This window comes from Silurus meridionalis, chromosome 12, assembly GCF_014805685.1.
Source record: "Silurus meridionalis isolate SWU-2019-XX chromosome 12, ASM1480568v1, whole genome shotgun sequence".
Classification (NCBI taxonomy): domain Eukaryota; kingdom Metazoa; phylum Chordata; class Actinopteri; order Siluriformes; family Siluridae; genus Silurus; species Silurus meridionalis.
The window spans coordinates 17355495-17372660 of record NC_060895.1 but is presented as its reverse complement, the minus strand read 5'-3'; the positions used below and the strand labels follow the sequence as shown (position 1 = coordinate 17372660).

Sequence of the window (17166 nt, the reverse complement as noted above, 5' to 3'; positions counted from 1 at the left end):
TGTCTGCAACCGACTGACATTGCACTATCCACTTCTAGTGCTAATGCAACAATAATAGTCAGTTTAAATACTTTTTGATGGGATATAGCTTTAGGATAAATCAATGACATATCTAAATGATGTGTTATGATATTTTTAAATGTAAATTAAAACACTAATGTATCATTCAGCTTAGTTGCTCAGCTGCAGTAGTTTAGATAAAGGTTTGATCAAAAAGTAAGAACCTAAAAATTATTTGGGGTCATAAAGAGAGGACCAATACAACAAATAAAAAAATACACTCAGTTTATTCATCTTCAGTACAGAAAAAGCAGAGCAGCGTATACTATGAGGCCTCTGTTTAATGATTCAGTGACTCACATGGCTAAGGTTACTTAAATGTGACAGTAATCTTAAAATAAATGACACTCGCATTCCCCTGCAGCGCCCCCAACACAAGCCACAGTCACACAAGGACCATTTGTGTATGAGTAAACTTAATAAAAACACTAAAAATATATATATTGTTCTGCAAACATAAAAAAAAAAAAACATAAACCTCAATAAAACATATACAAGTAATTTCCTTTTGTGTTTAGATGCACGTATGTGCCAGCAGGACACACCTTCCTTAAAAGAGCTAAAGTCCCAGTGGGTAGTCCAATTCTGAACCACTGACACTTGAGCATCGTTAACTATTGACTGCGATTCGCTTTAGAGGCTCTTCTAGAAGGAGCAGTGCACTGGTCTACGTAAGACCCTACTGAGATCAGCATCAATACTCTGTACATATGTGTGTTTCTATTATTACATCCTGATCTAATCTGACTCACTAGTCAAGAAGCAGCACATTTTCAGACTCTAATATATCTACAGGGGGTCTGGTCCAAACATTCAGAACAAAACTGTGTAGTGAATATATTCTGGGAATCAATAATCATCCAAAAAAAACCAAACAAACTAAAAAACCCACTCATAAATTATAACTACTTTTTGGATTCTGTGCAACATAATTTTTTAGCCTATTGCCTGGCAATAATCATGTAGTAGGATTTTTACTTTACTTTTCTTTATATAATTTGCATAATAATGTTTATAGCTAAAAATTTTATTTACCAATGTACTATTTGAATTTAAATCAATTAATATTGCAGAAATAAACATTTATTGAAAGGGTTATTTAGTGTGATTACCTCTAGTCCTCTAACAGTAACAAATAACTGTAACTGTAATTGTAATTGCAACTGGATTTCACTGACCGTAAATCGTTAACTATTTCACAATGCCATTATTTAGATAAATGCTGCTTGATTCTCAAAACTCAAACATATTCAATGACTGTAAACATTTCCTCTGTATTTTTTAACAACAATTATTTTACATGCTACATGCTGACATTGTGCAAATCAGATCTTTGTGGTTTGAAGTGATATTTGGACAATAAGCTACCAGACCAGTGGTTCCCAATCAAACTTTTTAGACATTCCTGAATCTGAAGATTCAGCTTTTTTTTGTGTGTGCTCTGATGAGTACTATGTGCTACAGCATGGAACGTACAGCACAAAAAATGCCCTAAAGATAATTTAAATAAAGTATAAATTTACAAGGGATTTTACTGTGTGGACTCAACAGGATTGGGAATAGAAGTCAATTTATCAGACTAATACACATATACATACATACACAAACCAGGCATAACTTTATGGCCACCTGCCTAATATTGTGTTGGTCCCCCTTTTGCTGACAAAACAGTTCAGACCTATCAAACATTAACAGCATACATTTCTTCAGCAGTTTAGGTTACAGGAGCTCGTCTGTTGGATCGGACTACACGGGCCAGCCTTCACTCCCCATGTGCATTAATGAGCTTTGGCCGCCCGTGACCCTGATCACTACAAGATCTGCAGTTTTGGAGATGCTCTGACCCAGTCGTCTAGACATCACAATTTGGTCCTTGTCAAACTCGCTCAAATCCTTATGCTCGCCCATTTTTCCTACTTCTAACACGTCATATTTGAGAACAAAATGATCACTTGCTGCCTAATGTATCCCACCCACTAACAGGTGTCATGATGCAGACATAATCAGTGTTATTCACTTCACCTGTCATGATGTTATAATGTCATAATGTTGTGCCCGGTCAGAGTAAATATAAAGCAGTCACTTATTTAAGCAGCATTATTCAGTCTATAGCCATGTTAACATTTCTGTGCATGTCAAAGAACTCTTTCCTCTGAAAGATCCAGAAATTCATACTCAAATTCAATCATTTTAACTGGCCTCTTCCAGAAATATCCAGAAAACCCTCCTTTAGTTCAGGAGAAGAGATTGCGCAGCTGGTAGAAGAAGGGCTCCCCTTTGCTCTTGTGTATCCGGTAACGCTCATTCAGGCGATCGCTGGCTGAGCGCTTGCAGTAATTGTAGAAATGCTCCTCAGCTTTCTTTAGACTGCTGTTCAAGTCCAGAGTTCCCTGCAGGCTAGACACAGACAGGAAACAGAAAACCTCACATGTTACAAGTGGTTCATTTTTTGTATTAAATATTATTATTATCACCAAATAAATCATTAACACACAGCAAATAGTCATAATAATCCACCTGTGTAAAATGAGCAACAGAACTCCACATTTTTAGCTCTGTAAGGTCCCAGGGTTGTCCCAGGCTCAAATACTCATGAGCACCACCACATGACCTTAATGCCATGCTACCTGCACTTCCTTACTATGTCACCTATGGCTATTTACAGAAGCTGAATTTCTGAGATAACCCTAGATTGAGATCACTTCAATTTAAATTAATGTTCTTTTTCAATTTAATTAATTAGTCTTGTCAGGAAATGGAGTCAATTATATGGAACATAAATAACTGATTATGATGAAAAGCTGTTTCAGGCAATTTCATAGCAGGTACAAAGTGCAAAAAGTGAAATGAGATGCAGCTACTGCAAAAACTGTAAATCAAGAAAACTTAAATAAACTATACAGGAGAGTATACCAATAAGTATGCAGGTAAGGGGGTAATAGAGTAAGAGACAGCAAGGACAAAACAAGAATATACAAAAATACACATGTATATAATTAATGTATGTATATATACTGCATTTATATGTATGGTCACTAAAGCCACATGTGCCTGTGCAAATGTGCCATTGTCATTGACTAATCACAGGCACACTCATATTATAAACAGACTCTTAGTTCACATGCACTTTGGAAACAAACACATTACCAAGCCTTGGTTTATTGATTGCTATGGTTTTGATTGTGTTTCTGGTTTTCTTAACCTGCTCTTTTCTGGTGTGTCATGTATCATTTGAACAGCACTTTTTTTAATGAACATTGTCACAAAGCAACTTTATAGAAATCTGGATAAAGAATTTTACTTTAAATGTATCCCTGATGAGAAACACAGATATGACTGCAGCAAGTGAAAACTGATTTAAAGGAGGAAGAAACTTAGCTTTGAAATCAGACTCAAAATTGCATTTATTCCCATCTGGGAGACACAGATTAGGCAATGGTAACACTTTCATATTTCTCTGAATCATCTTATGCAATACTATTTTGTTGTGAAGGAACTAAAAAATAGTTTTGAAGTTTAAATGGAAAAGACAAAGGTTTGTCACAACAGTAGATATTACGATCCTGGAGGTTTTTAATGCCTATGCACACAGATATACAGATTTATAGGAGCATTGTTTAAGGCTTAGAATTAAGCTTTTTTAAACAAAAACAAAGAAAAGAAGAGCAACCTGTTTGTAAACTGTAGCAGTTGGACTTCATTTCTGCAGCTGAGCAGTGAATCTCTGTTGTCCAGCAGAATGGTGGCACATAAGAAGAATTCAAATGTGAACTCTCTGTTAATAGATTGAGGTTCTGTCACAGCCTCGTCCTCTACAAAATATTGTACAGGATTAATCGAAATAAAATACACAGCCCAATTTTCACATCTTCATATGTAATTTAAGCAAATTTAATTACCAATCAAAACGACTAAATGGGAAGAAAGTTTTCTGTTACATTTACTACAGACAGGATTTACTACATATGAACACATACGGCTGTGTTTGTAAGCCAGTCGCTCCTGATAGCGTGCCCGGTCAACCTGCTGGGAAATGAGCTCCAGATGATCACAGCTGAGAATCTCGAAAAGCCTGAGAGCATCACTATGTTCAAACTCGCGCTGGAAACCCAGCAACAACCACCTGCACAGCAACACATCCACAGGGACAGGCACTTTTAAGAGAAAGGAACATAAACAGAGAGCAACACACAGACAAAAAAGTGAAACTACACTCGCTTGTGAAGAAAGGCAAAATAAAACACAAAGGAGACAGAATAGAGGTAAGGCTGACATATACCTGTGACAGAATGTCAGACTATCCAAATTGTCTTTTACAAGATGAGCATGAAGATGAGGATCCAACTCTTTCAGCAGAGCTGCCTCCAATTCTGATTGAAAAATAAACATAATAAGCAAGCTAGTTCTTTATTTGATCAGCAGGGCAGAAAGCTGCTCAAGGGTTTTGCTGTAATAGAACAGGTACAGTTACTGTTACTGTCTTCAAGACAATTATTTTCCTATAATGGCACTGTTTTACCATATAAATTTTCCAGCCAGAGAGTATAAAACTCTCTATCCTGACTTCCAACCTTTTCCAGGCCAGAAAAGATGAATTAACAGCTTTTGCTTCGACTGGTACAGAGTGCCGTACAGAGACACCAAAAGCTCCTTCTGATATTGGTCCTTTCATAAAAAACTTTATCATCCTTAAAATGTCAATACATCAGTTCTCCACCATAGAACTGTGCAAGCTACTGTAAATTATTTGATATAAATAATAAAACGTTTCTAGAGTGTACATTATTTTTATATATAATATAGCTATACAAACACGTATCATAGTACTCTGTGAAATTAATATACAGCCGCAGTTGTTCTTCCTCCAAAGAAACCCACCGATTTTGCGGTGTAGCCCATCAGCACAGAAGTCTCTTGAAAATTTTTCCATGTAACTACAAAAGCTCCAATACGTGTCCACCTCTGAGTCCAGAACTTCCAGGAAGCGACTGCACAGGTCATTCATACCCTGCGCATAACTTACCTCTAAAAGAGAGAGTAGGGAAGGAGAAAAGAAACAATCACAGTTATTAAGATTTCAATGAAAGAAAAAAAGGTGACATTTAAGCATTCCTAAGTAAACAACAGTCTGTCTAGGGTTTGAGTGTTCCATGCCTTGGTGGAAAGCAGCATAGGTGATCAGGATATCTCTCAGCACCAGGAGATTACCCAGGCCTTCATCCCTATGGAAAAAACCCACACATATCAAAATGCTTTACAGCATAACCTTGTAGTATCTATTTTGCAGTAGTAAGATACTACCAACATTCACACGTTTTTATTTTACATCAACCTATCTATACATACATTTATATACCGTTTGTTATTCATTATTGAGGAAAATATACTAAGTATGTTTTTTTTTTATATATTTAATGAAAAACTGTTTTCAACCAACAAAAAATAATCTGAGATTTTCAACATCTGATATACAGCAAGTGGGTACAGTCATTTTCTATATCTGGATCTGTCCATGTGGTAACTGGGTGTGGTGAGTGTGAAATTTTAACCCTCTATGCTGGTTATGACCATATTCATATTCCTATTTGTCCAAATGGATATTAAAAACAGCCACTATTTTAACACAATCAAAATCTGAATTGTATTAAAATTCTCACTGATCACTGAGGGGTACTGGATAACTAAAATAAATAGTTTTTAAGAAGCCTTATCTTATAAATGTACACTATATGTACATCTTTTCAGGATTTAGTCCCCAATTTATTTTCCTTTGTGTTTATTTAGCCACAAGAGCATTAGTGAGATTGGGCATTGATATCTGCTGAGATCAGTTTATCCCAGTGGAGTTGAGGTCAGGTCTCTGAGCAGTTTTTCAGTGCTTACTTTGCCAAACCAGGTGATTATGGGCCTTGCTTTGTGCACAGGATCAGGTTTGGGCCTTGTATTTTCTGTTAAAAGAATATTGTAATACAGCATACAAAGAAATTCAATCACGTTGTGTGCGCCCAAAGTTATGGCAACAGTTCGGAAAAAAACTTTGTCTACAAACCTTTGGCCATATAGTATGTGTTTAATGGGATGGTTAAGAAATTATTAATTAAAAACCCTTGCTTAAGTGAATGGGCAAAACATTTTTATGAAAGGTATTACTGCAAATAACTAGGCAACTTTTAATCAGTGTTGAAACCAGGGATTTGAAGACTTTCACACAAATGCTCTACTGCGGTTATACAAAGAGTAAACAAAAACTGCATGTGCAAAAAAACAATGTGCAAACACAGGAACATTCTTTTTAAATGGGGAAGATTTTGTAGGGGCAATAAGCTCTTGAAACTAGTTTTCACCTATTCTGTATATATCAGGTGTGACCTTTTTATCTTTTAGTCTCTCTCTCTCTCTCTCTCTCTATCTCTACAAAGATTCTCTCTCTGTCTGTATCACACCTATTTCACACAGATTTCTCTCCTTTTTTCCCTCCTCTTATTCTGTTTTTCTTATAAGTACCTTCTCTTTTTTTTTCGTCAAATTTTTAATGTCCTTTTTTTTGTTGTTGTAGTTTTGCCCCAGGCCAAACCCTGCTGTGTGGGTCAAAGTCCGATGCGCAACGTCATAATCTAGCCTTAAATAATGGCCTGGCAGGTGCAGGCAATCCATATTAATTAGCCTGGAGGATCCTGGATCCTGTAGGATTGGACTTGTGAGTGCTAATTGTGGTATGCATGTTTAACCTGCAAAAGATTTCTTCATTTCCCACACTCAGGACCTGTTTTTTTTTGGTTATGCTCACATGAATACTACTTCTTTTTGGCATCTTTATCAGTATCACATTCACTTTTCTTTCAATATCGTGGAGCCCTAATTGCAGCTCTATGCTTAATTAATGATAAGCAAATGTATATGCCTGTAAATCTTGCAATTCTTTATTTAATTTATTTTTACAATTTCTTTGGATGAACTTTTATTGATGTTTATGTGTAATGAATTATGCTTTTTTTTTTTTTTTTGCATTGTTTGTACAGGAGGATGTCTGTAGGTGCTGTTCCTGTCTTCACTTCCTTTCAGCTTATATTACAAAAATGAGTTTAAAGATTTTACCACTAGATGTCGTTCTATTCCTTGTCAAAATGTGAACAAAGAATCTAAAAGGTCAAATAACTAACTGTTACCTGCAGTAAATGTTTTTTTTAATGTTCTCTTTATAATTGGCAGCATTTAAACAATTATTTAAAAGCCCTTACATGTGTATGGAATGGCCCTATTGCAAAAGAAAACCTTTAAAATTACTGTCTAATCATGTATCATTTAAGGTCTATCTCCAGTGCCCCTGTAAGGTGTGTCCTTTTATCAATTTATTTATTTTCTTTTAGCTCAAAGGTTGTTTGATAAAGTGGTGTGGCTACAAGGACGTGCTGTTTTATGTCAATAAGAGCTGTTTACATCTATCGAAATATGTTAATGCTTTTTTAGACATGCAATCTATTTGTTGATTTATGGGCACAGCAAAAAAAAAAGTCAAGTGAATTTGTTTAAATCCCAGTGTGCATTATGGACTTGACCCAAAGTGCAGTGGCTCAAAGTTATGCCTTCTTTAGTGAGAGAATCTGACTCACTTAATTATATGGGTCATTATAGATCATTTACAACAAGATCTTTGAAACACAAAAAATTCTTAGGAGAAAAAAAAATTGCACAGACTTGTAGTAGGCCAGGCCTCTATCAGTCCTCGGGACGTCTTTGTCAACAATGCGTATAGCCTCCTGAAGTTCTTCTAGGTCAAATGTCACCCGTTCAAAAAGGACCTACAAGGATAAAAATACAATAAAGGTAAAAAATAATTAATTAAATAAATAAATAAATAAAAATTATTATTATGTTTTATTTTATAATATTATTACATATTCTGACCATGCTTTGATCACTCATTGCTAAAGTGTAAGTTAGTAATAAAGATAGAAACTGGACATTACTGGTAAACATTACTGGAAAGGGAAACAAGAGTGACTCAGTTTCAGTGGTGACAATTACGACTATTTTTACATGACTACTTTTATTATTTTTTTCACTTCTAATCGTGCATTATTTGAGAATGATCCTATATGTTTAATAAATTTTTGTAGATTACCAAAAAGTGCAAAACAAATAGTTATTTTTAATATTCAAGTATCGCAAACTTAAAATATGAACCTTGTATTTCAGATTCTTATGCACACACTGGCATGCTGTGGTTTAAAAGCATGTCTACACCACAGGTTTAAACCTCTGATTTCACCACTGGACATAGTATCAGTTTTTCTGTTCTTCATTGTGGAAAATGTGGTTTGTAAAAATGGGGTAAGGTGACTTTTTCATAGCTGCTACTAAGCCACAGAGGTGGTTCTGATATCAGTATATAATATTGGTATTGTTTATCTATCTAAGACTTGCAACTGCTTTATATCAAACCCTAATATATCTATTGTATTTAAACATAACGTTGCTATTGCTTATTTGTTCTGATTAATTTTGCAATAGATGTTGGTCTGCTACTTCTTTATAACAGCAATAACCCTGACTTATTTTTACAAAGCAGGTACAAACATTTACTTTAATAAACAAAATATCACTCACAAATAGTTGTGTAACACTGTACAGAATGATATAATTTAAATAAATCTCTGAACTTTATTATAAAAGACAATAAAATGCGTAAAGTGCAATAGAATGTTATATTGAGTGTATAGTGTTATGCTGATTGCATACTATATTGTCTTCTGCAGCAAATGTATCAAACAGACTGTACTGACCACATGAAAACTGATGGGCAACATTAGATTTGGCTTAGTCTGGCCTTCTCTGGTGCTTTACATTTTTTCTTTTGCATGGAGACATTAGTTTTACCTGTGCCTGAAGCTCCAGGAAGGAAATCCTTTCCCTGACCTCTTCTGATTTGAACTGGTCATGCTGCATTTCGCTTTCTCTCACCTGTCTCTTTTCAAAATACTGCACAGCTGCTAGCAGCTCAGCTGAGAAAAAATATGAGACAAAATGGTTACATCTGAATAAAACTGTAAAATGGACTTATTAACGAAACATTTAGAATGGGGTTTACCATCGGTGCCATTAAGACGCAGATGAACAGCTCCAGGAAGCAGACGTTGCCACTTTCTCTTCATAACATGGTAACGTACTGACAGTTCTTCCAGCAACAGGGCGCGCTCTAGAGTCGTCGAGCCACACGGGTACATTCCAAATAAAAAGCGCCACACCAGGCCTCGCTCCTCTGGAGACACACCACCTAAACACACACAGTAAGCTGGTTTAGTAAGTCTCTAGTACTGTTCCTGTGGATTAGGTGGGGTTCTAGAAATGATGCAGAGCTTTTGGCATTGCCAGTGTTACAGGAGTCTGTTAATGACAAAGTAAAGGCTTAACCTCAACAAAATTTCATTGTGAACACAAGAACAAAACATTTTTAAATAATGAGACTAGTTGAAAAATGTATATAGTATAAGTGAAAAAACTATACCATTTGTAAGTGTATCATTTGTCGTTCTTTCTTTATTGTTATGATTTATTTCAATTATTGTTATGCATTGCTATGCAGGGGAGGTGGTAGCCTAGTTGTTAAGGCATTAGACTTTGCATCTGGGGGTTGTGTGTTCAAGTCCTGGGCATACCAGGCTGCCACTCCTGGGCCCTTGAGCAAGGCCCTGTTGTGGGAATCGGCATAAATTACTTCGCCATGGACGTATAGTTTCACCAGTAAAAGTTGGTTAAGTTTAAGTAAGTAGAAAAGCTTACTCATTGAAATTACAATTAACAGCAGAGGGCTAAACAGTACAAACTGCTTCTTAAATTAATGTAATATAGTAAATATTAACTTAATAATAACAGCTTAATAAATGAAAAGATGTTCATTTTTGCAAGATTTACATAATATATATATATATATATATATATATATATATATATATATATATATATATATATATATATAATATTGTTAACACTGGGTTTAATTTTTTTCAGAAACATTTTCGATGAAGCATACAGATTTTCTTGAAGAAAAAAAAAAAGATCAAATACTGATCCAAATCCGTGTATCACCACAATAATTGTTTTCCATATAAGCAAGACAGATGAAAACAAACCACACAATGCTGTGACTGGACTTTATCCCCCTACTTGAAGGTTTTAAAGAAATCTTATTATGTACGTCTTCAGCCTTATGGGCTGTGTATAAAAATAACACTAAATAAATAGTTTTTTTTAGATGAGAGTCATGTAGAGCATAAAAGCGGAATTGTAATTTGCAACACAATTCATTTTTTATTTAGTTTCAGTTCTTCAGAATTGTGAGTGAATTAAGATTTGCTTTTGAAAAATCCAATTCAGGAAAGAGTTATTAACAGCTTACAAACACCACACATAACATATAACAAAGGTTTCTTTAAAAAGTGTACCGCATCTTTTTCAGTAGCCTAAAGAAAGGTGTACAGAATTGTTTAAAATTACACTGCAGTTCTTAAAATCTGTTCTGAAGACTTTAAAATGTCAGAAAATGTATCTATTAGTTATCTATGCTGGCATTGAAGACTCCTCACAAAGATTATTTTTCATATTAAACACAGTATTAAAACAATACATAGAATTATACATTATGTGGTGTCTACAATTCAATTCTTGTGAATAGCAGTGAACTGAATTAAAGCTGGAGCTAGTCAAAATGGATTATTTAACATTAAAATTTTCATATCTAACAAAAAAGATCGTCAGTTCTCCAGACATTCTTCATTTTACCTTTTGGTTTTTACACATTTCAAATTATTAGACAGTTGTTGGCTATGTCTGCATGACTGTTTTTGCTACAAGTGCCCTGAGGTAGTCTATCACATGATTAACACTGCACACCCATCTGCCCTTCTATCGTTTTCATAGTAATGTGAAAGCAAAAAGACCAGTATTACTAACTCTAGTTCAGAATGTGGAGAAATTTCTCATCTGGGTGTGTGTGGTGGATGTGGGCCAGCCTGTGTTACTCATTCCAGTGCATGAACAGATGGTGCAACTAGATTACTAGTTTTGTTAATAAAGTTCTGTAGTCGGCGTGCCCTCAAGTGTTGTGTGTTTTAATTTGTGTATCGGCATAGTAGTCATAAAAGCAGAACTTTTCAGCATCTCTCTGGAGGCTCAAATGTTGCATTTGACAAGAGCACATCAGTCAAAGGCCAAACAGTCCTTACATGCTTGTGAGAGGTTTTCCTAAAATGTAACCTTATGTTTTCAGGTTATGGGGCACTTCTAATTCTTTTAATTCTAATGTAAATTTGAATGTAATCTAAAATCTAAATCACAAATCTAATCTAAATCAAAGCCTGAGCTGTTTAGACCTAGTAAACAGTGACAGATACAAATAAAAATGCAATGTTGATGCCTTACACTCAATGTACTTTCCTGTACTTAAGAAAAAAAAAGTTTTGAGTAAAAGTTTTTAATGAAAATATGAGCAAGAATTAATTAAATGCACTTTGGGGACCTCCAGTGCCACAACTGCTCATTTACTTTGACAGCTGCAAACTGTTTGGGGAAAAGCTAGAAATAGGGAAATTCTTGGGGAAAGTCTTCTGATATACAAAGTTGAAATTCTGATCATAATTAAGTCTTTAAGTCTGGGTTCAGATATTTTTCCCATTAACAATGAATGGAACAATATTGTCTCTTCATTCTGTAGAACATAGAACACCCACACACACACACACACACACACACACACACACACACACACACACACACACTATATGGACAAACGTATTAGGACACCTGACCCTTCCTCCTGCTATATGTGGTTCTTCTCTAAACTGTTGGCACAAAGCTGAAGGCACACACATGTATAGAAGGTCTTTTGATGCGGTATAATAACATTTTGCATTTACTTTAACTTGGAGCTGCATGGCAAAGCCCCTGTGCACAATTTGGGCATGCAGATATGTTTTGCATTGTTTGTAGAGGAAGATCTTGAGTGACCTGCTATAGATTCTGATCTCAACCCTACTGAACACCTTTGAGATGAACTGGAAAACTGACTGCACCCCAGATCTCCTCACAATAAATCAGTACTGTACCTGACTTCACTAACACCCTTGTGGCAGATGAACACAAATATCCACAAGCCCACTCCAAAATCCAGTGGAACAGCTTCCCAGAAGAGTGGAGGGAATAATAAGAGCAAATTGGGACTGAATGTGGAATGCGATGATCAAAAATCACATACTTATGACCAGGCAATATAGTGTATTTATATAAATGTTTCATAACTATTTAGCCATGGCAGTCTTGGTGTTCCTAATGAAGTTGAAACACATCCCTGTTGGTGTCATATTACCATTTTTGAATATGTACATCCTCAGCCTGGACTCGTCTACTCTCCCCTCTGCGTCCATAACACCGGGCAGGTTCACGCGCCGTGTAGCGGATGTGGGTGACATCACGGGGGCGACACGTGACACGTGTTGCATCTCGCTGTCACTTCTGGTTGAATTTCCCATCTGAGAAATGCCACTTTCTCTGTTTCCACTGTCTTCCGATACCGAGCTGAGTGTCATTTTCCCCTCCAAAGGAGACGCATCACGAGGTTTACTGGTCGTGTTTGAACCAGTGCACTCCATATTAAGTCCAAAAACAGTTAAGCACGGGTTTATACAAAATCTTCAGTCACATGCATGAACAAATACAATAAAATAAAACAATGCTGATCCCTGGCAAGATCCATTCACAGTGATCACACCACCGGCAGAACCCTGCAGACTGCCAGAGCTCAAGGAAACACTGCTTTCCACCTCTCACATGACCACTGACCGTGATCTTCTCAAAGAGCTCCTGAGTCCTTAAAGGAAAACTTTGAACCCCCTCTGCTGGTGAGAACATTTGCATTGTCATTTATCAACACAATTTCTATTTATCATGTTGACATCTGAAATCGTTGTTCTGGCTTAAATTGCTAGACATATAGCCTAATCTGTCTCAGGAATATTTTGATGCAAAATGGAGTTCATTGTTCTCTCAATGACTACAGGTATCCTTGGACCTGACATCCAGATCACCACCCCTCCATTAGCCAATCATTTCCACCTTGGTTTCAGTGATCCAGAACCTTTATGATTTTTTTTTCATTTGTAATTTGTGCAGTCATATTCTTGTTTAGAGAAAATCCACTCATCCATGAAAGCTGGTCTTCTTTAGTCTAATTTGTGGTGTCGTGAATATTCATATATGTGGTGCATACAGAAACCAGGTCACATGATGTAGGGTTTTTTTTTCTGAACATTAAATGGTCATTAAGCATGTCCTTATGTCTCCATGAAAATGAATCATGCATGCAAAGAATGTTGTAATGATTACAACTTGAAGCTAAATTAAATTTAAACTAATTTATAGGTCATTTACAGCACATACACTATATCGACAAAAGTATATTGACTTGGAGAACCAAACTTGAACTTGGAGAACCAAACCTTTTCCAGACCATGTGCACAATGCCAACTACATGAAGATATGCGTTACATGGGTAAAAATCTTAAAGTGGCCTGCTATAGAGCGCTGACTGAAACCCTTCTGAACACCTCTGAGATAAACTGGAATGCTGACTGCATCCTAGGCCTCTTTACCATACATCAGTAGCTGACTTTACTATAATGCCCCTGTGTTTGAATGAGCAAAAATCTTCCCAACCACACAAGAATCGAAGCAAAGAGTGGAGGTTATTATGTCTGCAAATAGGGACTAATTATGGAATGGGATGTTCAAAAAGCACCACCAAAGTTCAGGTGTTGTCAAACATTTATTCATATATTGTATATTTATATTAATCTGTTGTCAAGAATCTGTTTTTAGCAGTTTGACAGGTAATTATTCTTTATTGTTTAGAGTATATACACAGTATATCACTTGCAAAATAAGGGCTAAATTTATATATGTAACATTTACACTGGCATAACATTGACATTATAACATTATGACTGGACAGTGAATAACACTGATTATCTCTTCATCATGGCACCTGTTAGTGGGTGGTATATATAAGGCAGCAAGTGATCAATTTTTCCCTAAAGTGTTAGAAGCAGGAAAATTGGGTGAGCGTAAGGATTTGAGCGAGTTTGACAAGGGACAAATTGTGATGGTCAGTATCTATAAAAAATAATCCACACAGTGGTGAACCGGTGACAGGGTCATGGGCGGCCAAGGCTCATTGATGCATGTGGGGAGTAAAGGCTGGCTTGTGTGGTCTGATCCAACAGATGAGCTCCTGTAGCTTAAATTGCTAAAAAAATTAATGTTTTTCTGTTAATGCTAAATGTGTCTGAACTGTTTAGGTAAATTTATGGTACTAGATGGCTGTAGTGTGTCTTTTATGAATACATGTTTAAAAATAAATTTAGTAGAAACTCATGCTTTTTAAAAGTTGTGGGAAAAAAAACCCAACATCATTTTAATCCCTGGTTCAACAATTAGACACAGTGTATTTTTTCCAATTATGTGGTTAACAAAGATGGTGGTGACAATGACTCATATGTGGGTAAAAAAAGATGTAAATTTTGAAAACCACACATTCTAAAACAGAAGCAGTTAATTTTTGCTTACATGTTTCTTTGACCATTTTATTGCTTCAAATGTAATGTTTATTCAAATTCTTAAGCATTCATATTTAGCTAATATCCTTTTTTTTGTTCAGCATTATGATTTAATATATTAAACTCACTGGACAACTTTAGTTCTCCTAGATGTTTACCATATATAGTTCCCATGGGTCCCCTCTCTACACTGTATCAATGAACTTAAGATTCTTTCAATAATTAAATCATTTTGTATCGCAAACTTTGTTTACTATGTTTACAGATGCGACTAAGTTCATTAAAAACATAAATAAGTGAGCATAAAATCTTATCTTTAGCATTTCTAAAAAAATAAGTCAAATTTAATAGAACAATGATACATATGTGACGCACATTCCATATTATTAAAACTCAACAAGGTTTATTGTCAATATCAGTAATCTCCAACAGAGACACAATATCAATACATCTTGGCAGAAACACTGGCAGAGGCACCAGATCATTTCTATATGTATAACAGACACAAACTGAAGTAAATGGTCTTCCATGTATCATGACCTTATAAAGGCTTATTGTTGGCAGTGGGACACAGCTACACACTGTGAAATCCTGGCAGAAACTCTAACGGTACTTTGTTTTCATTAGTATTTGTGTTATTAGTAAAACATTAATTTTTACCCATGTAAGGGCAAAAAAGAAACAATAGCCAATTGCATGCAATGACACACATTTGACACCTTTTTCATAATTAAGATGTATTTGAGAGAGGTCATAGTCAGAACATACATCAGGGAGTGTCATTATTGTAATATTCATGCACAGAAGGACCTTTTGGCACAACTATCTGTGGGCGTTTATGAGTCATAAGAATCACTGTTCGGTGAAAAACAAAAGGCATATGGAGACATTTGAAAAGATTTTTATGTAAAACGGCAAGAAATAACAATTGATGTATAGGAAAACAAAGTATAAACGCATATGAACACAGTTGCCACAAACTTTAATAATAATGGAAGAGAAAGAAGAAATGTTAGAAGGAGATTGTCTGTGATGACCTTCTCAGTATCAGCACCTGGAAGTGAAAAATATAAGAGAAATACTATTATATGCAACTTTGTAATAGTCATCTAGCCATATATTTCCTTCTAATTTACTGACAGCGGCCTTGTTTTTTTTTTTACCCAGTTAGCGCAAAGTACACCAGATTTTAACCCGAAATGACTTACACACAAACAATTTCCCCAAAGTTCCCCTGAGAAACTGGGTCATAACCATGCCTATCACATTTAAATTAAATTAGTTTTTCATGAATTGTAGGCTTTGTGCAAGTTGAGAATTGATTTGGAGAGATTGGCTAGAATTGATGATTCATAGCTAAAGGCCATATTGTTTATAAATGTTTTTGCTAATCTTAAGAGAGGGATGCGGCTGAATCATATGTCCCTCTTTTTCTATGGCTTCTATGGCTAGTTCATAAAAAAGTAGGTTTTCACAATCTAAGAACTAAGTGGGTAGAGCTAAATGGTTTTTTAGTGCTTTTTGTTTGCCATAAACCAAGGAAAACAGGAACAAATGTATTTTGCTTGAAGGACTTCTTGAGTTGAGTTATTAGAACATGGGCAAAATATAAAACCCTGCACCACCATTCCAATATTGCTCTTTTTTTCCTTGAGTAGCAAGTGGACATGCTATCCAATGACCAAGTTTGATGTGTATAATTTTCAGAACGTCCTTTACTTAGACATCTAATAATAATAATAATAATAATAATAATAATAATAATAATAATAGAAAATGATAACGTGTTACTTACTAGTATTATTAGGAGTATTTTCGGTGGTACTGGCGATAGTCGTGTCTGCAGTTACCTCTTCTTGAACGATGAGTCTTGTGCCGTTCGCATGTAGCTGCAGTATATGATGATCAATCCGATAGATAAAATTGCAGAAATATCTGCCAGTGTCATTTAGCTCGAGCATGTAAAATGAAAGGCTTGCACTGTGTTGAATGCTATTAGTGTTTTCATGCAACCTTCCTTTAAGCTTGGAAAGTTTTCCAACATTGATTAGTTGTCCCTCAGCCTCCTCCTTGAACCACTCCACAAGGAATTTAGAAATTTTCTCTCCTTCATCTGCATGGATGTAACATGAGATGGTAACATTTTTTCCCTCTGTGAGATGTACAATGCTTGGCAGCTGTTCCACGCATACGTGACCACTGACTAATGCTATAGTTTGGCACAGAGAGCAAGAACAGTCATTTACAAACCATCGAGTATTACAGTAGTCACATTCTCACATAGCATGAAAGCCAAATAAGGATTATATCATATATTTGTGTTATTAGTAAAACATTAATTTTACCCATGTAAGGGCAAAAAAGAAACAATAGCCAATTGCATGCAATGACACACATTTGACACCTTTTTCATAATTAAGATGTATTTGAGAGAGGTCATAGTCAGAACATACATCAGGGAGTGTCATTATTGTAATATTCATGCACAGAAGGACCTTTT

The 17166-nt window shown here is 35.6% G+C and overlaps 1 protein-coding gene and 1 long non-coding RNA gene across 2 annotated transcripts; both read right to left on the bottom strand.

Annotated features, from left to right (window-relative positions):
- Positions 1-268: 268 nt before the first annotated feature.
- Positions 269-12927, bottom strand: si:dkey-238d18.4 (TBC1 domain family member 25). The gene is made up of 10 exons (XM_046862517.1): positions 12422-12927; positions 9149-9334; positions 8938-9062; positions 7756-7859; positions 5215-5282; positions 4939-5085; positions 4340-4430; positions 4038-4183; positions 3731-3872; positions 269-2457 (listed from the first exon to the last, which is right to left on the bottom strand). The coding sequence occupies exons 1-10, from the start codon at positions 12702-12704 to the stop codon at positions 2295-2297; spliced, it is 1455 nt and encodes a 484-aa protein (XP_046718473.1). The 5' UTR covers positions 12705-12927; the 3' UTR covers positions 269-2294.
- Positions 12928-15042: 2115 nt separating this feature from the next.
- On the bottom strand, positions 15043-16972 carry LOC124394633. The gene is made up of 2 exons (XR_006927533.1): positions 16462-16972; positions 15043-15720 (listed from the first exon to the last, which is right to left on the bottom strand). It is a non-coding gene; the product is annotated as an uncharacterized LOC124394633 (long non-coding RNA).
- Between the last annotated feature and the right edge of the window lie 194 nt (positions 16973-17166).

Excerpts from the sequence above, each read along its gene's own strand:
- si:dkey-238d18.4 (XM_046862517.1), bottom strand. The coding sequence starts at position 12,704 with ATGGAGTGCACTGGTTCAAACACGACCAGTAAACCTCGTGATGCGTCT. Across the intron at positions 7,860-8,937 it reads TCCTGGAGCTTCAGGCACAG|GTCCTTTTTGAACGGGTGAC; the intron begins GTAAAACTAATG and ends TTATCCTTGTAG. Across the intron at positions 3,873-4,037 it reads ACTGGCTTACAAACACAGCC|AGGACGAGGCTGTGACAGAA; the intron begins GTATGTGTTCAT and ends AATATTTTGTAG.